At 35.5% G+C, this 26,906-nt stretch overlaps 1 protein-coding gene across 1 annotated transcript in view; it reads right to left on the bottom strand.

Moving 5' to 3' along the window:
* TTC21B (tetratricopeptide repeat domain 21B) overlaps nucleotides 1-26,526 on the bottom strand; it is a 67,566-nt gene extending 41,040 nt beyond the window's left edge. Inside the window, exons 1-12 of the mRNA XM_045559363.1 lie at nucleotides 26,408-26,526; nucleotides 22,623-22,752; nucleotides 22,422-22,532; nucleotides 19,354-19,520; nucleotides 15,377-15,499; nucleotides 12,502-12,659; nucleotides 10,860-10,944; nucleotides 9,627-9,725; nucleotides 7,694-7,886; nucleotides 7,167-7,264; nucleotides 6,637-6,837; nucleotides 2,602-2,731 (exon numbers count right to left, since the gene is read on the bottom strand). Coding sequence (XP_045415319.1) covers nucleotides 2,602-2,731; nucleotides 6,637-6,837; nucleotides 7,167-7,264; nucleotides 7,694-7,886; nucleotides 9,627-9,725; nucleotides 10,860-10,944; nucleotides 12,502-12,659; nucleotides 15,377-15,499; nucleotides 19,354-19,520; nucleotides 22,422-22,532; nucleotides 22,623-22,752; nucleotides 26,408-26,428 — 1,516 coding nt within the window. The 5' untranslated portion in view covers nucleotides 26,429-26,526. The remainder of the gene's footprint in view (nucleotides 1-2,601; nucleotides 2,732-6,636; nucleotides 6,838-7,166; nucleotides 7,265-7,693; nucleotides 7,887-9,626; nucleotides 9,726-10,859; nucleotides 10,945-12,501; nucleotides 12,660-15,376; nucleotides 15,500-19,353; nucleotides 19,521-22,421; nucleotides 22,533-22,622; nucleotides 22,753-26,407) is intronic.
* Between the last annotated feature and the right edge of the window lie 380 nt (nucleotides 26,527-26,906).

Here is a 26,906-nt window from a genome sequence, read left to right as displayed (position 1 = left end):
GGAAGAGCCTCTTTAGAGAAAAAACAGCAGACTCTAGGTCCTAGAAGTTTCTCACGATGTAAACCACATTGATCTGCATTTAGCTACCTCATAAATTAGCCTTAAGTAGGTATAAGTAGGCCAACTTCCCAGGCAATTTTGCTAGAAGAATGGGGGAAGAAGAGATCGTAAATTATTTTCTGTTCAGATATGCACCTTACCTGATGCCTCAACAGACAAAATAAGGCCTGCAGTCAGTGCTTTCTAGTTCCCAAGGATTCAGCCTACTTATAAAAGAAATCTATTGAAACAGAAAATGTTCTTCTCAGAGACAGAGGATTAATAGACAAATAATTGGCTGAGATAGCATAATCACTTACTAAACACAGTCTCAAAATTTGGCAATCAACCATTAAGCATAATTAATAATGTTGGATTCTTTTTTTTTCCTTACTGTGACACAATCCAACACCTAGAACTGCACAGGCAAAAAAAGAAAAAAAAAAAAAAAAGCAAAGAGGAGCATTAAGATGATAACTTGAAGAAAGAGGTTGTTTTTATAGGAGAAAAGACATAGAGAAAAAATTAGGGTTTGCAACCAAGAGATTAAAGAAAATAAGGACTGCATGAATAATTGAGATCAGAATCTTTCTTGCTTCTTTGAAGAGTGAGAGGAAGGGTATGTGGGGTTAGCATCAGAAGGCCAATAAATATTTTAAAATGAGAAGTGGGTCATCATTATTGGAAAAAATAGACCATGTCAACACAGATCAACATCGACATCACATTCTTATCTAAGACCAGCCCCATTTCCCTTGAGTGAAAACGGAAGACATTTCTGTCCTACATATCTGTCTTTGTCAAGGTCCTGGGTAGTAAAATGTTTGAGTGGTGTTTTTCTTGGGTTCCTGTGACGGAGCCTCTAAATGTTGGAATTTTCCTAGCAATAGGAGTACCTTCATTAGTTGTAGTAGGCCCTGATTTTTATCCTAGTGAGGAGACTCATGGTGGACCTCTAGATAGTCTATCCTAACGATGGGACTCCGGCTGGGGGCCACCTGTGCCAGAAAGACCAACCATATCATTAGAGGATTGGGGCTTTAAGCCATGTGATATGAGCCAGAGGTGGGCTGGAATTGAGTTCAATCATGTGGCCAGTGATTTAATCCAGGCCTACTTAATGAAATCCCAATAAAAATTCAGAACACCACAACTGGCTGAGCTTCCCTGGTTGGTAATAGTCTTGAGTATCACCCAACTATGTGTCCGGAAGGTGATGTGTCCTGACTCTCTGGGGAGAGGACAAGGGACACTTTACCCTGGGCTAGCTCTCCCTTTTGGTGTTTCCTGTTGCTTTAATAAAACTGTAATCCTAAATCTAGTGCTTTCTTGAGTTCTGTGAGTCATTCTGCTAAATTATTGAACCTGAGGGGGCTGTAGCATCCTCCAAATTTACAGCCAGCTAGTCAGAAGAGCAGAAGATCCTAGGAATCCCCAAACTTGTGATGGCTAATGCAAGGGCAGTTTTATGGAGGACAGTGCCCTTAATCCGTGATGTCTGGCTCAACTCCAGTTAGTTGGTGTCAGAAATCTTCGGAGTTGCAATTTAGCAAGAATGCTACTATGTAGACACATGTTAGCAACATGTCAAATGATTTAAGCCTGATCTTTTTGGAAATATGGTTAATATAAGAAATTTTCATTCCTAGAGACTTTGGCAATTAAGTATTACTAGAGTGACTGATTTATATCAATTTTTAGAATAACTGATAAATATTTAATAAAGTAATTATAGAAGTGAAAGTCCTAGTTTAATCATCTAGTAGGTGATACCCATTCCAACTGGGAGGAAAGTAGAAATACCACGTGGCTCAATAGAACTCAATCAAAAGGTATTATACAACTAGAATATATGAGAGGTGAAACAATCTTTTGACATCACCTAAGTTTTTCTTTCAGACAGTTAAAACTGAAGTCCAAAAAAGCAGCAAAGGCAACCTCATCACTCTCTCCATAATAGGAAATAAGGATTTATGAAAATACTTTTAAGTTAGTTTCTGCCATTATGACTTTCTGAACTTTATTTACTTTGTATAGTATTCAGCTGGGAAAAGTACATATTAATATATTCAAAAATGATATAATGGTCTATTTTTATGTGTAAAGTCATGTATTTGTCTATGTCTTAAAAAGCTAAGGTTATAACTGGGATTTTTTTTAAGCTATATGTAACCATTCATAAAAAGGAAACAGGAATTAATCAATATATTTCATAAGAGCCTAAAATCTGGTATATGTTATATTTGGTTATGGTAATGGATTAAAAGATTGTAAATTCTTATTGCCAGTCTCGGTACCATCTCACAGACTTTTTTTTTTAAAGTTATACATTGTATTTTCCTAGCAATTCACTTGAACCACAAAAGTTTATAGTAATTGTTAAAGGATTAAATAATAAGTTAGGCAATTTTATTTTGGATCAAAATGACTTATCCATGCACATGCAAAATGTGTATTTTATGTGACTTTTCTCCACATATGTGAAGCGCTTAATTTATTTTCACCTATTTTTATCAACATCAGCATAAAACGGTTAATTTAAGTTTTTAAGGTACACTATACCTGACAAGTATTTCACTTTTGCTATTAGGAAGACAGCTTGCAGCAGACCTGGTACAGTTCTCACTATGACTTCCAAGACCGAGGTACAACGTCTAAGCAGTGGAGTAACAGGTTGCCCAGGACTTGCAGGCTAAATAAAACAAATTATATCATTTTACACTTTTAAAAATAATATTTAGCTACAAATAAACACATTAATTTTAGTATGACTAGTAAAACTGTATATATTTTTTCTAAAATTTCTCTTATTGTATTTATTCCATAAATGACTGGAGTAATATTAATTTATTTCCTTGAGCTCTATGAACAGACTATGCAAATAATGGGTTTTGTTCAGCAAAATAATTATGAAACCATTATATAATTACTGATTTGATACCATACGAAAGGAGCATATCTGTTCAAAAACTTTATTAAATAAATGTATCTATTCAAAGGAAAGATAACTGAGAGATGGAGTTACTTGCAAGAATTGATACAGTCAAGGCAAGAAGTGTCCAAATTCTTGATCTGCCTTGTGATTTACTCAATTCTATTACTTTCATTGCCCACTAGAGTTTGTTAGTTTTTAAAGAATTCAGATTTTTTTCCCCTACTAGAAAACAGAAGGTAGAACACTCAGGTACGCTATACTAAATGTCTCATACCTTGACATTCCCTACTTTTCTGCCTGGCATATTGTAGGCCCTCAAAGTTTTTCTTAAGAGTATGATAAAGCAATACTAGAACACTGCTTTACTCTTTTCAGTTTTTCTTATTCTTATCATGGCTGTCTGTCCAACCAACATTTACCCATTAGTCACCCAATTACAAGTTAGTAATGTGATATTAGAATTTAAATATCAAATGTTCTTTCTCCTTGCTTTGCCTTACTAATGCTGTTTCTTTTATATGAAGAAAGATCCTTTCTATACCCCCCATTCTCTAACTGATACACATGGATTCTGAACTGGACTGTATCCTCTTATGGAAAATCACTCCTATAAAGACCCATTATTACTGATAAGAAAGTGCTACATCTCACCTATGTTGAGACACAAAAAATGTATGCTTAGAAAGATATTCAGAATATGACTACTGTTGCCTAAAATACTTCAACTTCTTTAAATTTCTCACATATAATCTACATAATAAAATTCAGCATTGCATAATATACAGTTCTATTAGTAGTTTCAGATCTAGTTTTGCTTCTTTTATGGGACTAAGGGTCTTTACATGCCTTGAAGATCAGAATTTTATACTTCTTTGCATAGTACTAAACTCTTTTAAAATATGTATTTTTTAGCATAAGTAAAAATAGTCAAAGTATAAATGATGTTAAAGTTCTGATAATGTTCTGTGTCACCTGCTAAGAATTAGTTATTGAGAACCAACATTTTTATTGCAAACAGTTTCAGTGTGCAATCACAGAAAAAAACAATATGAAGACAATGCTTAATATATCATTTATTCAGTTAAAATTCAAAACAAAGTTATATTTATAAAAGTGTCAAAGCAGGCTGGGCGTGGTGGCTCATGCCTGTAATCCTAGCACTCTGGGAGGCGAGGTGGGCGGATCGTTTGAGCTCAGGAGTTCCAGACCAGCCTGAGCAAGAGCGAGACCCCGTCTCTACCAAAAATAGAAAGAAACTAGCTGGACAACTAAAAATATATAGAAAAAATTAGCCGGGTATGGTAGCCCATGGCTGTAGTCCCAGCTACTTGGGAGGCTGAGGCAGAAGGATTGCTTGAGCCCAGCAGTTTGAGGTTGCTGTGAGCTAGGCTGACACCATGGCACTCTAGCCTGGGCAACAGAGTGAGATTCTGTCTCAAACAAACAAAAAAAAAAAGTGTCAAAGCAATAGGAACATAGCTGGAAAGACAATTCTGCCTTTCTGATATTTCCCTATGAAAACAGCATTATAAATGCTGATTAGGTTCTACCATGCTGATAAAGTAAAATAGGATATCTAGCTGGATTAAAGACCCAATCAGCGCTTAATACATCATTTCTTGCTCCACCTACAATGTATTCTCAGCACAGCTGCCAGATAAACACTTGAAAACAGTAAGTTTTTAAAACGTTGACTCAGATCATGCTGGAAGCCCTCTGGTGACTCCTCATTATACTCAGAATTAAATCCAGAGGAATTAAAACAATCCCTATGGTCCTACCTGGTCTGGTCTCCTGTGCTATAAGCCCATCTCTGACTACTCCCCTCCTCTTCACTCCGTCCCACCCACGTTCATCTCCTGTGTCCCTTTGGGCTTCTGCACCAACTGCTCCCTTTGTCTGAAACACTCCACCATATTGTCACACGTTCCCTTCAAGTCTTTGTTCATATCTTACTCTCCTCATAAGGCCTACCCTGACCACCATATCTAAAATAACCAGGGCCATACCCTGCTCTATTATTTTCTCCTGTCGTCTTCTAAAAACATACTATATAATCTACTTAATTACATTATCTGTCTCCTCCTCTAGGAATATATGTGTCAGGTGGAAGGAAAGTAGCTTGTTTTTACACAAGTATTTCCCCAGCTCCAAGCAGAGTGCTGGGTAGTCTAGAAACATTTGTAGAATGAATCCTGAATACTGAATGGATACTGAAAAAATGTATTCCAACTTCTAACCAAGTGAAAAGGGATCATGACTGGGAAGACTGAGATCAATCCCAGGTACAATTCTGTGAGGGCTTAGTTAAAATAACAAAAAAAAAGTAATGAAAGCCTGGAGAAGAACATGACGATCAATAAAAAGCAGCATGGGTTCCCTAGGGGAAGGTCCTTTTCCTCTTTCCCCTTGTTAACACAGTTACTGAAGCTACAGATCAGGGAGAACACTAAGGACTTTGCTTCTAGCAATGAAGTATTTGATGGCGCCCCTCTTGATAGTAATGTGTTGAAATGTGAGCTGAATATAACAAAGTTAGGGTATTTGTATCTGCTTACTACCTGTAATAAAAGAGTACTGACTAATGAATCCACACCAATTTGAAAGAACTCTTTGGTAGTCCAACAAAGGTTCCATCCGCAGTTCTACTCAAAAATTGTTAATGCTTGGATGAGACCATTGTATGGTCTCAGTGCTAGATAAAGAAGATGATAGATGACCACAAAAATTCATATAAAATAGATGACAATCAGGATCCAAAAGGAATATGATAATATGGAATTATGGGATGAATCTGAGATGATAAAATTTCAAAGAAATAAATGGAGAGTCCTATGTTTAAATCCAAAGGTACAAGAAGTAGCAGATCTAAGGCCTTTAGTTAACTGTTGGTTCAACAGGGTCAATAACGTAATGTGATTCACAAAAAGAAAGCTGGATGGACATCCAGAATAAGGAAAGAAAGGGGTCTACTCTAGGTCTTGTAGGTCAAATACATGTTTGGAATAGTGAGCTTAATGAGAGGCACAGACATAATAAAGGGCATTCTTAGGTTTTCATAGCCAGAGTTCTTAAAACAATGTCATATAAAAAATAAATGGCTGAAAACATGGAATTGTTTAGGAGAACAGCAAAACTAATTTCTAAAATCTGAAGGTCTGTTTTATGAATGGGGAAGGATCCTTACTTTGACTAAGTAACTAGACTTGCTCTTTGTCACTCCAGGGCAAAGGAGGACCAGTTGGTCTTTTTTCAACACAAAGCAGAGTTTAACTTAACACAGAAAATAATGTCTAATAATCAGTTATACAAGACAGGATGGGCACTACGATGGTGATGTTACACAGTGGATTCAAAAATAAGGTAAGTGTCTGAATTAGATGACTTTTAATCGTTCTTCTAAACTGACGATTTTAAGATTTTATGAAATACAAATGAATATTTGCGAATCAGTACTTTTATTAGTTGTTATAAATATTAGTCACTATTAGTTGCTATTCATTGTTATAAATATTTTGATTAAAAACTATTTCAACTAATATGGATATGAAATAGTATCATTTTAAGATATCAATATAGCGTAATGCGTTAAAGATAACTTAGCACTGTTTACAAAACATCATGTAAAACTACCCTTGAAAATACGTTCCAGAATTACTCACCTGCATTGGACAGAAGTTCAGATATTCTTTAACAATTTCTAATAAGAAATCAGGATTTAACATTTCAAAATACTGTATGCCAAGAGGTAAATCTTCTAAGTGTGAAAAATGAATGTCTAGGACATCATTTAACAAATTAATAACTTCTTCCTGTCGTTTATTTTTCTTCATAGCAAGAATGGCATGTAAATAGGTTAATTCCTGGAAAATAAGTAGTTTTCATAAGTTATTCCATTCAGTTATAAAGCCATTTATTTCCACTTAGATTTCAAATGAATATAAAGTGCTATTGATAGTAATTATTTGTTCAAAGTTAAGTATTAACTACATGGACGTTTGGAATCATTTAGAAGAGTATTTAAAATCTAGTTTTGTATGGAGGTAAATTAATAAATGCAATTATACATTAAAATTAGCAAACACTCATCCTTTAAAGCCATTATTAAATAATAAGACTGATTTAAATTTTCATAGTTTATAAATATTAATAGTAGCTGGGATCTACGATCTGATAAAATAAAATACTGTACCGCAGATTTTCCAATGGACTGCTGAACTGCACTAAAAAATTCTAGCTGCTGATCTGCTTCCTCTATTTGCCCTTCAATTAATTGACATTGGATAATTCCTAAAACCAAACAGGACAAAAATAGTCAAGTTCATACCAATTCAGGCAATATACACTTCAAGATAACATAAACTACATTAATAAAACACATTTTCTTCCCATCACAATAAAGTTTTAGATTTAACAAAACACAGAAAGAAAGAAGAAAAAGGTGAAAGAAAGTAAAATGGGTAGCCTTGAAGCTATACAATATCATTTACTAAAGAATTTATAATTTATAGGAATTATCTTATAAAAATCTATTCTTTCAAGATATTATTTATGAAGCAAAAATTTTCCTTTCAAAGACACATGACTTTTTCTATTGTTGATAGTAGAGAACAGTTGAATTTCAGAAACCTGCAAAATACGTTCGCTCTTCTTTAATGGCAAGTTAAAAGCAATTATTTGCATCTATGTTAGGAACATTTATGAAAATAGTTACCATACCAAATAGTGAAGAGATATTAGACTCATCCAGGGTCATGGCACTCTTATACCACTTCACTGCCTCTTTGATTTTTCCTTGTAAAATCATTTGGTATCCAAGTTCTATAGCAAATTCTGGTTGCTGGGAGTTTAAACTAAAAGCTCTCTCTAATAATGTCTGAAGTTTTTGAAGAATGGGTTGACTACGTCCACACTAAAAAGAAAAAAAATTAAGTTAGACTAGAAGTCAAACAACTTCTACTGAGACTGAGGGATTTTTTTTTTCTAAATATATATATAATTATACTTCATAAGAGTGAAGAAAAAGCAATTACTTAAAATTAAAGAAAAATAACATTTCTCTATTAACCATCAAGAAAGAGTTTATATTCTATCAGAACTTGTATATCCTAATGAATAGGGCTTTTACAAAATAGTTAGTATGAAAAGTATACTTCTAATTATGTTGCTGCACAAATATATTTTTAGAAATCCTTTTTCAAGCTATCTCATGATTTCTTTTACAAATTAGAAAAGAAAATCATTATTGTAAGGACATGTATGTATGTGTACATATATACACACACGTTATTTCATATATATAAAAAATTAAATAAAAAACTCAGACTAGAATCTGATTTCTCCCTAAAAACAAGCTGTGCCACCAGTGAGAATATTTTAAAAGACCTTAGAATCTTGAAGAAAACTTCAAAACTATTTCAAAAAATGGCAAAGTGGTTAAGATTAGAATAAGTATATAACTTTTGAAGACAACTTTTAAGAGTAAAATATTTATTTAAATGTTTGGATAAATTTAAATAATTTTATGAGCTTAATAAAAAACTAACTGAAATGTTTCTGGCAATAAGGTAAATAAAAAAGGTAAACACTCTTCTTAATTCCAACTTTTGTAATAACAAGGATTTGTTTTTACCCTAAATCTCACACAATCTGACAATCTTTGTTTTTAAATAAGAGAATTCAGTTTATTCAAGTCATTTAACAATATCCTTCCTTTATTTTTTCTTTCAATTTTATATTTGCTAATTATTTTACTTATGTGTATCTTTTTACTTATGTTTTGCTAGTTTAATTCACTTTTTAATCCTCTCATTCCTTGTATTGATTTCAAGATTCTGTTGTATTCTTCTATTCCATTCCTGATTACCTTCCTTTTATTGGGTGCTTATAATAAAAACATTTCTTTACTAGTGCAAAAAAAATAAGATAACCATTTTTCCACCAAAATAGTTTTTTTCCACATAGTTTTAAAAAACAAAACAAGAGCCAAGAATAACCTAGTCATAAATCCTATTTTCTGATTAAAATAAACTCCTTTGTATTTTCTTTACCTAGAAGGCACTTCTCTATCCTTATGTTACGGCAAGTGTTATAAGCGGCACACGGAGAGTCCGAGAATCAACGTTTTATTCGCCGGCGGGCTCCAAGGGGTCTCGCCACCAAATTCTGAGCCCCGTCTACCTAATTTTTCCCATTTTTATTAAGTTGGGGTGATCCAAGGGGAAGGGGGTCTCAGGTGACAATGCCCGCCAGGTAATAAATTTAGTGTCTGCACTAGGCAATAGGATTAGTGTTATGCTAATACACCAAATGTTAGGTTGGTGATATGTTAATTACCAGGTGTTAGGTTAGTGATATGCTAATGTGGGTCCTCCGTGGGGGGTGGGGGTCTCAGGTGGCTGCTCTGCCAAGTAATAGATGGGAGTTTTCCTTATCACTTAAAGGTACAATAAGTGCCACTTCCTCCATGAAGCCCCCATGATGGGTTCTTATAGTTGGAAACCATATCACCTTTCTGAGGAATGTATCACGTATTTAGATACACATGATATTTTCACACTAGGCCATATGCTCTTTGGTGCCTCAATCTTTCTGACTTATTTTATATCCCCTACTATAGATAAGAGATCTCATACATAGTAGGTAATCTTACAGTTCTGCTGAATGCTAGTGTAATCTTATAGAAAAGTTGATCATTCTGTGGTTCCATGGCATCCAATGCATTTTCTAACTTTTCTAGCTTGGTGGAAGCCTAAAATGAAAATAATCACTATTAATTTCAAAATTAATTTTATTTTCTTAAAACATTAATTTTAAGAAAAAAGAACATAATACATGTATATATGCACTAATAAAATATACTATTACTAATATATTAAAAGACCTTTGCTTTTACAAATTCCTTCTCTTCCAAAAGAATCTTATATGTTGTAAGACATATTAAATTTTTTTTAACAAGCTCAATAATTATAAATAAAAATTGTTCAGTTTTAGAATGTATTCTTTTAATATTTCTTATTTAATGGAAACATTTGGATTGGTAAAGATACCCATAATACTCAACTGACTGTATATGCCAAGCTCCCCCCTAATAATTAATTTATAATACAAATGAGGTATGAATGATAACATATTTACAAACAATATTACATGAGATCAGCCTTGAATTGTCTATATAGACTGGTTTACATTTAAAATGTTTTCTAGAATAGAAAAATCATTAAGGTAGTTAGTATAAGTACTTTCAATGCCTGGAAAGTTTACTGAAGATTTGCCTCAACTAAGATTCTTTTAGTATTTACTGAAGTACTTATTAGGCACTATCACATTGACCAATACGACCACCCCAAACACAATGCAAATCCACTACATGTTATAATATTTACTTCAGATTTTGGTACTCCATACTCTAGTCAATGTATTCATTACTACAGACAGATATACCTTAGAATAAGGTACAATATTTCATACTAAGGTACAATTTCATCTTAAGCCCATTTAACTTTTACAAATTCAATTAAATTGTAAAAGTATTATAAATTGTATTTTGTATATGTACTTTTTCAAACACAGTAATACTGGTCTCATTAATCATACATATTATGGCACAGAAGTTTTATATAGAAAACTACATACACTATGGTTAATGATTTAAGGGAGTTTTGAAGGCAATTTCAACTATATAATATTTTTGTTTTACTAGTTGATTTCAGAAGCTGACCTCTTTGTTAAAGTGTATTATTTCTAGTAATCAACTAAAAACTACTATGACATACATTCTAAAATAGGAGTTCAACGCTTTAATATGTGTGCATGCACACGTGTGTGTATGTGTAATGAAATACATTTTTAATACAGGAAATGTAAATAATACAATACAACTTACCTTCTCTATATCCCCCTCCCTACATAAATAGTATAGAGCCAGCATTCTTAGTGCTTCCACATTTTGGCTGTCTTGGAACAGTAACCTGCAGAAAAACATTTCAGTCAAGGTTGAAATAAATTTACATACTTTCTTTTATTCAAGGGCTTGAACAATTGGTTTGCTTGTCTCACATTACACATTTATTCTCAATCTCATAGTTTTAAATGGCATCTATATGCCAGTCACTCCAAAATATCTATCTCTAACCTAGACCTCTCTCCAGAATTATAGCCATCCAGCTACCTACTCATACATCCATCTCTAATTTGATTTCTAAGAGGCATCTCAAACTTAAAATATCCAAAACTAAACTTTTTACCTGCCCCTAAAACCTTCTTTTTCCACAGTCTTCCTGTTCAGCTAAAGACAACTCCATCCTCTACCACAGATAGCATTTAAGAGCACAGACTTTGGGACCAGAATGCTCTACATTTGAATCCTGACTCCACCACTAACTAGCAGTGTGGCTTTGGATAAACCACTTAACCTTTCCCAGTCTTAGTCTATTCAACTGCAAAATAGAGATACTAATGGTACCTACCTCTTAGGGTTGTTGTAGGGATAAATAGCACTTCTTATGTGCCAGGCACTCTGAGAACTTTACAACAGTTCATCATCATTATTGTTGCTGTTATATTAGTTGTTCAGGCCCCAAATCTTGGAATTACCTTCAACTATTCTCTTTCTCTCACTTTCCCAATCAAAACACATCCAAATTCCAACCACTTTTCAAAGCACTTCCACTAGCACTCTGCTGGGCCTGCCACCAGCACTTCTCTTCCCAATTATGGCCACAGCTTGCAAAATAGTCTCCCTGCTTCTACCTTTCCCCGCTTCCCCCCAGTCTGTTCTCCACACAGTACACTGATTCTTTTCAAATGTAATCCAGATCATAGCAGTCCTCTGTTCAGAACCCTCCAAAGACTTCACATTTCAGAAGAAAAATCAAAATACTTTACAATAACTGATAATACCCTTTACGTCCTTCCTCTGACCTCACAGCCTACTCATCTCTCTTACTCCTTCCCACTCCTCAAACTACTACAGGCCATGTGCTTCTGCTTCAAGGTCTTTGCATTTGCTTTTCCTTTTTTCTGCACATTCTTCTTCCAGATATGCAGATCTGTATTGCTTACTCTCTTACCTTCCTTAGGTCTTTGCTTACATGCCGTCTTCTCAGTGAGGACCTCCCTGAACGCCCCATAAAGTTCAACGCCTTAACATTCTCTGTGTCTTCCCTGCTGTATCTTTTCTCTATAGCACTTATACTTTCTAACAAATTACATAATCTACTTATTTGGTTTGCTTAGTAGATGGTTTCTCTCACTTGAATACAAGCTTCCAGAGGGGAAGGGATATTTGTTTACCTAAGAAGAGTTATCTGTCTTAGAACAGGCATTCAGATATTTATGTAAATCAATAAATTCAGTTTTTAAAACTGAATGTGATTTTAAGTGTTTTAAAACTAATATGATTTTAGGTGTTTCCTCAATTCTATACTGTTTGGAAAAACCAAATTAAAAAAATACACATAGATTTTCCTTTTTCTCAAAATAATAACCAGATGCAAAGAGACTTATGTCATCTTTTTTTACTTAACCTTTGTGCTGTCTCAACTGTCTGGTCCCAATCCTGGAAGGCTAGTTGTAATTTCATTTTCTTTACAAAAGCAGGAAGGAAGTTTGGAAAGTTCACAATCATCTGGTTCACAGTGTCCAAAGCACCTGAATAATTCTGGCGCATCTCAAGGCATTGTGCCTAATGGAAGGAAAAAAAGTGACATCAAAACTGTGATCTTACATATTAAGGTTCTTACAATCCAGAGTAGATAGAATGATAGTGCTTCATATTTCCTGATTTTGCTGTAAAGAGCAGTTATCACTTTAACGAGGAAAAAAAAGTTTTTATCAAAAAAAAAATTTCAAAATATTGCAGAACAAAAATATATTTTATATAACTTTTAAAATTCACTTTTCAATAGCTAAAAAATATGATTAAAGGATAAAATTTTTAAAAATGTTTTTAGAAATAGCATAAAATATTTTGATTTAGAACGGAAAACTTATCTTTTTAGATTAAAATATTTCCAGGTACTTGCAAGTAGCATCTAAAATTTAAGAAATTTCTGAAATTTTGCATTTTTTTTTTTTAGAAATTACTTTTAGGTTAAAAAGATACAATTTTAAAGAAGCAAAATAAAGTTTATACAAATATTTCTACTTCTACTTTTTCACTTCCAGGAATTATCTTAAGGAAATAATCATAAAAGATGACAAAGAAGCATATAGATAATTTTTATGGCAGAATTGTTTCTGTATGACAGAAAAACAAAAATAACCCAAAATGTACATGGATGAGTAGTTAAATCATAGCACATCTACTTAATAAAATTTTAGGTAATCATTAAAAGTGATTACAGACTTGTTAGATCTATATTCATTTACATGAAGAGATATCATATATAATAGTTCAACTGGTTATTTCTGGTAGTGATGTTTATTTTCTCATTCAGATTTTACTGTAATTCTGAAAAAAAAGGTTTTACTATGCCTATGCATTAATTTCATCATTAGAAACAATAAAGTTGTAAATGTAGTTAGTACAAGAAAAACAGATAATGAGATTTTTTTTTTAATTTGCTTCTGTATTTCCTATAGGAATAAATTTAGTTCTGGTATATCTCAATTAAAAATGTGTATCCAGTCTCAACAGATCTATACTAGAACTGCAATATATACCTAAAAACAGTTTGAGATTATATTCCTACGAAACTAAAAGAAAGTATGAGAACCACCCAAAGATGCTACTTTACTAAAATACATTAGTATATAAGTTTCTAAATAACTAACAACAATAGAAAAGAGATTCATGTAGATAATTTTTTAAAATTAGATTTGCCATTGGCATCTACCTAAATAGCTGGTGCTGTAAGGTAAGATCATGCTACAAAGACCTTATGTTTATCCACATCTAATACTTTTCCTCAGATCATCCCCCTGCCATTTAAATGCAAAATACCATATTAAGCTAAATTTGTTGTACATGTGGTTTGTATCATTCCTAGTTGGAATTAGACTAATGTAGCCCTTCTGCTGAATGAACTGAAAATGAATACATAATTGGAATGGGTCATATTAGAAAAAGAATTTAAACCAATCTTGAGGATTGGAGGAAAAAGGAAAAATCCCTCCTAAGCTATTTATATTAACACCTGGAATAGCTCCTACTCCAGAAGATTATGAACTAGCTTTTTCAAGAGGAAGAAAAATGATCAAGAAAAAGTGTTTCTTAAACTTGCCCAATGCCCAATTCCTACAGCTGTGCCATCAGGTAAAACGTGAGGGCAACCGGCCTGAGCAGTAGTTGTACTCACAGCAAACCTGAACAAGCTGGCTATCCACAGAAACTGACAGGATGAAGGATGTGAGGACATTAACAATAGACACAAATCCTCTCCTCTTTTTCTTTTTTATCTCTTCAAGTTACTGCTTATCTAAAAGACTATTGTTTCCTCCCCCCAAAAAAATTATTTTTGCTGAATCAAAAATAAAAAAAAATAAATTGTAACGTGTTCAGAAGGCATCAATGGGGATTGAAGAAAGAGTTCTACTTAAATATTTTCACCCACCAATGATATCTAAGGACTGTCAATTGCTCATCCCTCACAATGTATGTCCACTCACGTTATTTCTATGCTCAAAACTTTTCACTAGCTGCCTAACTATCTAATTCAAATTAAAAGCCACAGGCCTTACAGAATAGGCCCACCTCTCCTATTACCCCCACACCCAACTTCTTTCCTCTGGCCTTCACATCTACTCTCTTCACTCTTTCCACGTTGGTCTCCTTGCTACCCCTCAATGTCTTAAGGTATCTGAACCCGTTATCTCCTCTATTTGAAATGCTTTCTCCCAGACGCCCACAGCTTTAACCTTCACCTCCTGTAAGTCTTTTCTCAAATGTCACTGTCTCTGACTGCCTCATTTAAAATTGCAAGCCCATGCCCCAGTTCTCCTTATCCCCCTTTTCCTGCTTTACTTATAATTTTTCCATTTCTCATATTAGCTTCCAGTGTACTGTATAATTTACCTACTTATTTTTTTATTGTCTGTTTCCCCCAGTAGAAAATAAGCTCCACAAAAGAAGGAGGTTTTCTTTTGCTCAGAGATTTCCCTAGAATCTAAGAGTGTTCTTTGTACATATTAGACACACAATACATGTTGAGGAAAAAATAAATAAGTCAAAAACAGCAATAAAAACAAGTACAACCAATCCCGAATTCAGGAACTTTGGCAGGGAATACATTTCTCTAGTTTACTATGTCCTACACAAATGCAAGTCCCCCTTACAACTGAGAGCTGATTACAGTCATCATGAAAACGATCATCTTTTTTGAGCTACTTAGTTTTGTTGGATTTTAAATATATTATGAATGCATTTTGAAACATGATTTATTTACCCTAAGTCCAACTCACCTTACCCAGCAAAGCAAAAATATCATTTCCATCTTCTAGTATCTCTTCAAAACACCTTAGTGCTTTTTTAGTATAAGGTTCTTTTCCTCTTGTAACATCAAGCCATGCTTTCAAAACTTGTCCCTGTAAAACAAATAATTCTAATTATACTTCCATTTATTTAGAAATGAAAGAAATAAATGTTGATGAAAGAGATAAGCCTAATGTTATTATTATTATTATTTTTTTGGTAATTAACAGCAAATAGGACTTACCAAATAATGTTATGAACAATAAAATTCTGTATAGTGAAATCATTTTGGAACCCTTGCCAGCCTAGAGTCTTAGGAATTATATAATGAATTTCAGCCCTTAAGATTACTACTGGGCTCAATATTAACATTAAGAGGCTTGTGGGCCGGGCGCCATGGCTCACGTCTGTAATCCTAGCACTCTGGGAGGCCGAGGCGGGTGGATCGCTCAAGATCAGGAGTTCGAGACCCCATCTCTACTAAAAAAATAGAAAGAAATTATCTGGCCAACTAAAATATATATAGAAAAAATTAGCCGGGCATGGTGGCACATGCCTGTAGTCCCAGCTACCTGGGAGGCTGAGGCAGTAGGATCGCTGAAGCCCAGGAGTTTGAGGTTGCTGTGAGCTAGGCTGACGCCACAGCACTCACTGTAGCCTGGGCAATAAAGCAAGACTCTGTCTCAAAAAAAAAAGAAAAAAAGAGGCTTGTCAAATATTCCATTACTGTTAAAACCAATATTCTTCCTTGAAGCTTCACTGATAATTTACTATTAATAATTGTTAAACATGTAATTTAATATAAAAATAATAATTTATTGCATCTTTTTAGACAAATAGCCCAAATGAACTAAGATGGAATAATAGAAGATATCTTGCTTCGCATATATTAAAAATTCAGATAATTTGGCAACTATCTTCTTAACCTCTGAGACTAGTCCAGTAATTTCAAATGAAAGGATGAATGGCCTGAGAAATTAAAAACTGAAGAAGTCATGGATCTTTACCTTTAGACATGTTAGTGGGCCAACAGGTGTAAGAGATATAGGATTGGTAAGAAGATGGAAACCGATTGTTTATTTTTTCTTTTAAGATCAAATAAAACATTGCAAAATAAGCTCTTCTATTTAAAAAGGTCTAGGTTAGTTCATAACTTTATAAACCTTTAAATAAGATTACATTTACCTTCCTGTATTTCGCCTGAAAATACAGATAAGAGTCTCAATCAATGCTGCTTCCACTCACTAGATTAGTATCATCATTTGAATGGTTTTAACTACCATCTCTGTGAGGATGACTCCCAACCTATATTCCTAGCCCAAAATCTCTTCTAAACTTTTCTTCTCTTTTTCCAAAAGCTCATCTGCTATCTCCATCTTACTATTCTGCCAGCACCTGAAATATAGCATTAAGTCAAATACATCACCTCCCTCCAACACTAGCTTCTCATCCCAAGGTATTTTCTTTTTTTTAAGTTAATTTTAATTTTTTTTAAATTTCAGATTATTACAGGTGTACAAACATTTTCGTTACATGAATTACTTTTGTGCAGTTTGAGATAAAGTTATAAGTGTGTCTATTACCTGGGTAGCATACATTGTACCTGTTGGATGCGAATTTACCATTCCCCTCCTCCCTCCTCCCACCTGCTTGATTTCCATTGAATTTTACTACCATATGTGCACATGAGTGTTGATCATTTAGTTCTAATTTAACAGCGAGTACATGTGGTGTTTGTTTTTCCATTCTTGTGATACTTCACTTAGGAGGATAGTCTCCAGATCCATCCAGGTTGTTACAAAAGGTATTACTAGTTCACCATTTTCTTATGGCTGAGTAATATTCCATGGTATACATATACCACATTTTATTAATACACTCACGTATTGATGGGTACTTGGGTTGTTTCCACATCTTTGTGATTATGAATTGTGCTGCTATAATCACTCGAGTACAAGTGTCTTTTTTATAAAATGTCCTTTTTTCCTTTGAGTAAATACCCAGTAGTGGGATCACTGGATCAAATGGTAGGTCTACTTTTAGTGCTTTGAGGTATCTCCACACTACTTTCATAGAGGTTGAACTAGTGTGTATTCCCACCAACAGTATATAAGTGTTGCTTTCTCTCTGCATCCACGCCAGCATCTGTTGTTTTGGGACTTTTTGATAAAAGCCATTCTGACTGGAGTTAGGTGATAGCTCATGGTGGTTTTAACTTGCACTTCCCTGATGATTAGAGAGGTCAAAAACATACAATGGGGAAAAGAATCCCTATTCAATAAATGGTGCTAGGAAAACTGGATAGCCACGTGTAGAAGACTGAAACAGGATCTGCACCTCTTACCATTCACCAAAATTAATTCATGACTGAGTTAAACCTAAGGCATGAAACTATAAGAATTCTAGAAGAAGAGTCTGGAAAAACTCATAGGTATAGGTCCAGGCAAAGAATTCGTGAAGAAGACCCCATAGGCAGCCACAGCAACTACAAAAATAAATAAATGGGACCTGATTAAATTGAAAAGCTTCTGCACAGGCAAGGAAACAATCAACCAACAGAGCAAATAGACAACCTACAGAATGGAAGAAAATATTTGCCTGCTATGCTTCCAATAAAGGGCTGTTAACCAGAATCTACAAAGAACTCAGGCAATGAGCAACAAAACATCAAACCACCCTATTAAAAAGTGGGCAAAAGACACGAACAGAAGCTTTTCGAAAAAATATAGACTAATGGCCAATAAACATATGAAGAAACAACATCGCCAAGGTATTTTCCATTTATGTTAATTGGTCTCTGAATAATCTAGGCTTAAAGCCTTAAAGACATCCTGCCATGTGACACCTCGTTATCTTCCCCCACTACTTATTATCTATCAGTTGACAAGTCCTATGGGTATTTAAAAATTCTCAACTTTGTAATCACTGTACAATATTTTAGTGTAGTCCCTCAAAACCATCTGCCAGAAAGTACTACCTTTTCCTTTTCTTATTTTTTTACCACATTCCAGTTTCTCCCCAAGCTAGTTCATTCCATAAACCACTATTAAATTCATCTTCTGGATTTGCACTCTAATATCACTCCCATGATTAAAAATCTTCAATGGCATCTCAACGCCCATCAAATTAGATACAAATATTTGTACACAGCAGTCAAAATCCTTCAATTTGTCCCAATCTACCTCTCCAGGCTTTTCTTCCACCCTTGTCATGTAGGTACCCTGTGTTCCCATTAGATATGAGGTCTCACTGTACCCACCTAGAATCAACATGTTTCATTTCTATCTATTATTTCCCACCTTGGTAGTATCTACTTCCCTTTTCCATAATCTCTGCCTGTTGAAACTGTACCCATGTTTCAGGTTTTAGCTCAAATGCTACTTTTTTCAAAAAATCCTTCCTCATTCTCCTAACACTTATAGATGTGGTCTCTCCTCAATTTAAAATTATTCCTAGCACAAAATAAGCAAGAATAAATGTTAGTTATTACTTTCTTAAATATTTTAATCACATCTATCTCATACCATTTGTAATTTTTCTCACAATATTAGCTGGGTATATGCTCTATGCTACTACTAGATGATTCATTCATTAAAGTAAAGCTTACATATTCTTTATCTTTGCATTATTAACAGTATAAATAATTGTACCTTGTATCTAGAGCTATTCAATAAGAAAAGAGGAAGAGAACAAAGGAAAGAGATAAGGAGGGAAGGAAGGAGGAGGAAGGGAAAAGAGAAAAGGGGAGGGAAGGAACCAGGGAGGGATCTTTTCAAGCGTTAACAGTATAAAAACAAACAAGCTTAGAGAATCCCTATTTTACAATATAATATTAAAATAAAGCTGTTATTTATAAAGTGAGAATAGAGTAGACAGGAACAAAGAGCTAAACTGCAAATACTATTGAATATATCAATACCATAAGCTTCTTTTAATGTTACTATTTCAAAATAAGAAAAACAGCTACCTCTTTACTACCATCTGATATTTTGATCATTCTGTCAATATATTCTCTCGCCTTCTCATGGCGACCAACGTGCCATAAAAATAGGCCTGCATGGTATAATGCTTTCTGTCCAGCTCCTTTACGTTGGTCCTTCAGTCTGGCATCTGCTTCCAGAATAGCTTCTCTATCTGGGAGGGAAAAAATGACATTAAGTGGAAATTAAGCTGTGGATCAAGTGTTTATAATAGATCAGATAATTAACAAGGCAGAGAATTTAGCTCTTCTCTCTACAGTAGTACTAACAGAAATAAAATGCAAGCCACATATGTAATTTAAAATTTTCTAGAGCCCCCATCAAGGAAATAAAAACAAATAAATGAAATTAATATTAATAACATTTTATGTAATCCAATATATCTGAACTATCATTTCAAAACATAGCTGATATAAAAATTATTGAGATACTTGGCATTCCTTTTTTCTTACTAACTTTTTAAAATCTGGTATGTATTTTATACTTAGAGTATATCTCAAGATGCTAAGTTTTCTTCAGAAATACTTGATTTGTAGTTAGATTTCATAAAACTTATCACTGAAAAGCAGATTCATAGACTCAAGTTGTTCTAAATGTAAGTTCTCTAATAACTGAATCAAGTACCAGTTTTAAATTTAAAAATTACAAATAAATAAAATTTAAAATTCAGTTCCTCAAACTAGCTATATTTCAAGTGCCCAAATGCCACATGTGGTTAATAATCACTGTAATGCACAGTACAGCTATATAGTTTATGTCAGTGCCAATATAGAAAAGTTATTTATATGTGCTAATTTTTTTTATAATAAAATAATGCAATTATTAGGAACAGGTCCTGTACTAGTACTCAAATTACCTGACTCTCAAATCCAATTCTAAAATATATAAACATGCAAGGCTACTGTCATGGGTCAGTGAAACGGTAGCATAATTATTCTTACACAGTTTAACACTGCTTGGATACTCTCTTAAATAGATGGCCTCCTAATAACTCTATTTACTTATATTAAATCTACTATATATGAGTATCTGGTTAGGATACAAATGTCAATCATATCCAAATTCTGGAATGAATCAGAATCGGGACTAGTCATGCAATAAGAAAGAAGAACTATCAAAGTTGAGGGTGGTGCATCCAACAGCTCTGCCTTTCTGGAAATGGCTACCAAGGAAAAAGGTAAGTGACTCTTCCCTTCAACTCTTAAGATATAAATTTAAATGTGGAATTATCAAGGCACAACTCTGTGAGTTAAGGAAACAAAATCGTCTCTGTAGGGCTACAGATTGCTTGGCATGAAGACCCTTTTTCCCTCTCCCCACTTTCCCCCCATAGTCCCGTCAGAAATTGTCATTAATTAGCCATGATGTAGAAACGGAAAAGAACTCATCAGGGCAGGAGAGGAGCAGGCATTATACTTTTTAGACCAGATTTCCATCAAGTCCCTAATGGGGTATCAGTTAACTGTGACACTGTCTGCACGAAGTTGGCTATTGCCAGATCTCAGCCTAAGTCTTTTTATAACCAGGGCTTACAGGAGCATTCAGGAAGAATGTACACTAACAACGCAGGCCTTTCCTAGGCAATATTTACAGATAGCAGGGCCCCTACTACAGCTCAAGTCCATTCAGCATCATCCATGGCAGAAAGCAGAGTCAGAGTTCAGGTGTCTCTAAACAATATTTCTGTCTACATCTTTTCAGTGGGCTGGAAATCACATTTCCCAACAGAACTAATACTGCTGGGAATAACCAATTAAATGAAAATTTGATTATAGAAAGAAAATATTTTGTAATAATTTCTTTTATTTAGACTTAACTGACTACAGCTCTCTTATGTAAATTCTCTGCTCTAGCTAAACAGTATTTCCACTGGAGCATAGAAAAAGGAGATCCACAGAAGAGCCTAATCCTGAACCACTTCCACGTATTTGCCCATCTGTTTCTCCTATCTGCCCAATACTGCTCATATTCAAATTCTACCTGTCCTTCATAAATCAGATCAAGTTCTAACCTTTCACAAAGCATTCCCAGCCCACTCCTGTGGATTAATAGTATATGTCAATTTCAATATATTATGGACTTGTTTCATCTTTTATCATTTATAGTAACAGTAGAATTTAATCTTTGTGGTTTTTTACATTGTTTTCTCAAGTAGATTATAAACTTTATGTCATGGGTCACTTATTACAATTCTTTTGTATCTTCCAACCCTATTTGGCACAGTTCCTTGAAAGTAAGCAGGTAACTGTTAAGTTTATTTATTTACTATTGATTTGTATATGTGTACGTGGAGTAAAGGAGGCATGTGATATTTTGATTAAGAAAAAAGTCTTTTCTAATACTTAAGAAACCATTCTATGACATTTGATTATCATTTAATTATTTGTAACAGAATCTATATTTATAATCCTATTAGCTGTTACTAGATATATATGAAAGAATATAATGCTATTACTTCTTTATTATCTATAATTTGGATATTCTTCTGGTCTTAGCCATTAAGTTAACTATACACTAAGATAGTTCACATAACTTTAATTGCTGGTTTATGCATAAGGTTTCTTCTATAACCTAATCACATTTCCCAACCTACCACTAAATAAAAATTTACTGAATATTTTCCAAGACCTAGCCCCCATGCAGGGTATAAAGCCCTTCAAGAAACTTAATATAAAGAAGAAATAAACTGCATATAGCTACATATTTGCACATAACAAGTTATAAAATTGGCTGCTGCAGAGCTATTTATGTATATACAGCACCTGTTTTTTGGCTGTCCTATTTTTCCATAACAATCACTAAATATATGTTCACTTTAAGTTAAACAATTGCTATGTACTAATAAAACCTTTGCCATAGGATATAAGGAATATGAAAGTAGTATAGACACATTTCTTGTGCTTGATGAATTTATACTCTTCCCAGAAAGATAAAACATGATATAAATAGCACCTACATATAATACAGTATGATCAGACTGAATGGTGCAATTGAGAAAAATCAAAATGAACTGAATAGGAAAAATTGTCCTAAGCATTATACTTAAATACTATACCTGGATTAGGACTCATTTTATGGGTGTAGATCAGTGCAAGTAGAGAACAAAGGGATACATCTTGTTTATTTTTAAGAGCTTCAAATTCTCGAAGAGCTTCTTGAATTTTACCTGAAAATCAAGATTATGATATGAAAAATCGTTCATAGTACAAAGCAAGAATTTAAAACTGATGGAAGATGTTTAATAACTAGCACATACCTTCCATTAATATACCATAGGCATGAAAAAACCTGAAGACTGGGTCACTGCCATACCTCTTAATTCCTTCACTGGCAACAAGTAACATATGATGGAAATATCTCTCTTTACAATAGTAATTAATCAAAGTCTAGAAAGAAATAATGACAAAATATTATAAAAGGGTATCAGTGCCCTGAAATACTCTAAGAAGCAGATGTTAATGTAAAACATGGAATAATCTAAAACTTAGGTAATGTGATATTTTTTTCTTCCAAGTTCCTTAAAATACTGTTAATGGCTAACACACAATAATAAGGATTATAGAACAGAATAAAAAACAAAATTACTGAAATAATTCAATGTTTTCTAATAATTCCAGTCTTTTTTCCTAATTTTTTTAACAGTACTGAAATCAGGCTACTTTCACCTCTTTCTTTTCCTTTACCCATATTCTCTTGAAGGTTCTAGAAAAGAGAAAAATAGACCAAGAATTTTTTTAAAAAGACAAGAGACTTCCATTGCCAGACCACAGATTTCTTAAAAACAAAATCTGCTTTTTAAAATACATAATATTTTGTTCTTATGGCATTATAAAGTAATGACAAATTAAACTCAGCAATCTGTCAAACGTCATTTTACTTGTTTTATGTGTGAATTCTGCAACAAATAAAAGAATAAATGATCGAAACTGTTCTCCAATGGAAATGATTGTCATTAAGCTTTTTCAAAATTATATTACTTTTGATTTACAGGACAGAAAACTACTAACAGGACCTACTAAATTCTGATTAATTGAGTCTGTGCTTTACACCATTTTCCTCAGGATTCAATCTAAAGCTTGGTTGCTGACCTAATCAAAGAGGGAAGCCACACTTCCACCGTCATTGTGATACACCTGATTCACCTCCAGAAACCAATTTGGGATATCCCATAGCCCCCTACTCTGACTGTAGCTCATTCAGCAGGAGTGGGAAATACGGATAAAGTGCTAATCGACAGGGTTGAAGTCAAAGGGTGTCTGGACAGCTCTGTTCTACAGTCTGTTGTTTCTGGAAGACTCCAGTCCATGTCCTTCTCTCTAGATCAGTTAGGCAAATGTTCTCTCCAGCTTTTACTCTGCTTTCCTCCTTGTGGTTAAAGCTCTCTGTTCTTCGTCTTAGCCACGTTTCTTCAAAGTATGAACCATACCCCACCTCCCAGACCTCCACAGCACACCTCATAAACTGCAGTTCTCCTTCAATGCCCCACTCTGCTAAGGTCACAAATAACCTCGTACTTTGCCATAACTAAGGACACTTTTAATATTAATATCATCTTATGTGAATTCTGTCTAGCATTTAGTATCACTTAGTGCCTATAATCCTCCTGAAGGGCACTGTCATGGTATCATAAAAAGGACATGGATTTAAAAGTGAAAAGATTTGGTTTCCTATCTCTGGTCCATCCTCAAAACCTCAGTCTGCTCATCTGTAAAATGCTGCTAATAATTTACAGGTTGTTGTGAGGATTAATTAAGATGTAGTATAAAAGTCCTGTTCTGAAAAGAAAAAAGTTCCTCTGAACCCCATATGTTGATGGAATAAAAAACAATGTGTCCAACCAAGACCTCTCCTCTGAGCTCCAGATTCATATTTCCATTTGCCACCTGCTACCCAAGCAGAAATTGCATCATGAAATTTTCCCTTCTTCCTAAGTCTCACCTGTCAGTAGCTTCTTCTATTTCTCTATTCTAGCTCCCACTAAACAGACCTATGGCCAGTGCCTTGGTTCATGTTAGGCTGTTCAGTCCAACAGGTATTTACTGAGCAACTACTAGTGCCAGGCACCGGGCTACTGTGAATATAAAGGTGAATAAGACATGGTTTCTGCCTCAGAAAAGCTTATTTTTTACAGATGAGACTATAATCTAAAGACCAAATGAAATGCAATGTAGTAAATGCAAGAGAAGGACTTATAAATTGCTTTGGGAATGTAGGATAGCAACATTTAGACAGCTTTGGTACCTGAGATGGGCTGAGGGAAGGATAGAAGAGTAAAATTAAGGAAAGATTCTTGGGGAGGATTTCAGAGCTGACTCTTAAATTGCAAACCCCTCACTCTCCCTCCACACACATACACACTTTTCCTATTTGCCTTTCATGATTTTGAGGAAGGTACAGGAGTTAGGCAGAGGAACTGTGACAACACAAATAAAAAAATTATCAGTGGTCCCTTGGGATGGGAGTGGTGATAGAAATCACTAAAAGCCGCTCCGTATTCTAGGGCAGCGGCTGGCAAAGTACAGTCTGAGGGCCATATCTTGCTGCCTATTTTTGTATGGCCAGTGACCTAAGAATGGTTTTTACATTTTCAAGCACTTGGAAAAAAAAAAAAAAGAAAGATGTATTTTACAATTTGAAAATTATATGAAAGTCAAATTTCAGTGTTCATAAAGTTTTACTGGAATACAACCATGCTCATTTAAGTATTGTCTATGGCTGCTTTTAAAACACAACAGCTGAGTAGATGTGACAGAGACCATACGGCCCACAGAGCCTAAAATATGTACTATCTGGTCCTTTGAAGTGAAAGTTGGCCATTCCCTGCTCCCGAGGCTTAAGTAAGACAAGGAGTACTGGAGGATGACATTGGAGAGGAAGGGAAGGTGAAGATGATGCTCAAGCCTAAGTGATGAGCAGCCAGATTTTTAGCATGAAAGTGTTTGTATTAAAGAGTTAATTTGGGTGGCAATGCAAGGGATATATTTACAGGGATGAAAAACTTGAAGGGGATGGGGGCATAGCTTGACAGAAGGATAACGTAAGAATTCAAGCAAAAAGGCAAAAGATACTCTAGCACTCCCTAACCTCCTGCACTGCCAAGTTGTCCTCCATCCACTTATCATCTCACAGGGTACATTTTATTTACCTACTTATTGTCTGACTCCTCCTACTCAAATGTAAGCTACAAGATTGGAAGTGTCTTTCTTAGCTTTATTTTTGCAGTATATTCTGTGCTTGGAATAGTGCTAGACACACAGAAGCATTCAATAAGTATTTGCTGAATGAATTGAATTAAGGTTTTTCTCCAGCATTAGACTGTAAAATCTGTGAAGGCAGGGAGCGTTCAGTTTTGCTCACTGACATCTCCAGCTTCTCATGGACATATGGTCAGCCTTTCATAAATACTTGTTGAAGGAGTGACTAGAGAAGACCATCATCTGAAAAAACTTTTATTTTTCAAGTCTCATGTCTTTAACTCTCTTATACCAGCATTTCTTAAGTGGCCCACCATTAATATTTGCTGAATGGATGAATCGGTGATAAATAAAGACTATCACCCTACAATAAAGACCTCTCGATTTTCAAGTCTCATGTCTTCAACTGGTTTCGTATCATCTTCCTGTGCCCCTTTTACTGTCCAACGGTGGAGCTGACAATATTAACAGTTCGATGTAAGTCCCTAAAAATCGCACCCGGAGGCGCAGTGTCATACGTTACCCAAGCTTTCCTAACAAACGTGATGCACAAATAAAAATAAACGCACCGACCAGGGTGGGGCCAAGCACACTAACGACAATTCAGGAAGCAGCGCGCAGGGGGGGCTGCCCCGGACCTCCAGGTTCCCGAGCAGGGCCCGCGGAGGCCGGCCAGGGGACGGGGGCCGCCGGGCCTCCCTGCGGGCTGCGACCGCCGGGAAACCGGGCGGCAAAGGCCCAACGGGCAACGACGGCCTCGCGAAGTCCACCCGAGCTCTCCACGTCCCCCAGCCCATCGCCACCCGCAAAGGAGCCCCGTCCGGGCTCCGCCTGCCCGCCCACTCACCTTCAGCACCTCCGAGTCCATGGTTCTCGCAAGGCCGGCCCGCAGGGATCCCGCGCGAGCGCTCGCCTCAACCCCCGGAAGATCCAGGGGCTCAGGCCCCGGCTGAGGCCCCAACCCCGCCGGAGCTCCGGGACGCGGCGGGAGGGGCGGGAGGGGCGGGGCGGGGCCGCGCCGCCATTGGCTGCCGGCGGGAGGGGGCGGTCCCTCGCGGCAGGGATTGCGGCTGGCGGACGGCGGACCGCGGGCGCGGGCGGGGGCCTCCAGGCAGGGCTGCGAAGTCGACCCTGCGGGACCCCGCGGGGGAAAGGGCCGCGGCCGAATGGTGGAGCTGGAGAAGGAAGTCAGCTAGGGAAACGGCTCTCGGAGGACCGTGGGTGGGCGGGCCCGAGAATATGCAATAAGGGAAATGCAGGAGGAAGTAGGGAGAAGGGCAAGTCTGTTTCCCACCACTGGCACCGTTTGCCGCACGTTTGTGCAGGGGCCGGTCCCGCAGTGCAGC

Source organism: Lemur catta, chromosome 8 (assembly GCF_020740605.2).
Source record: "Lemur catta isolate mLemCat1 chromosome 8, mLemCat1.pri, whole genome shotgun sequence".
In the NCBI taxonomy this organism is placed as follows: domain Eukaryota; kingdom Metazoa; phylum Chordata; class Mammalia; order Primates; family Lemuridae; genus Lemur; species Lemur catta.
This window is presented reverse-complemented; position numbering and strand designations above follow the sequence as displayed.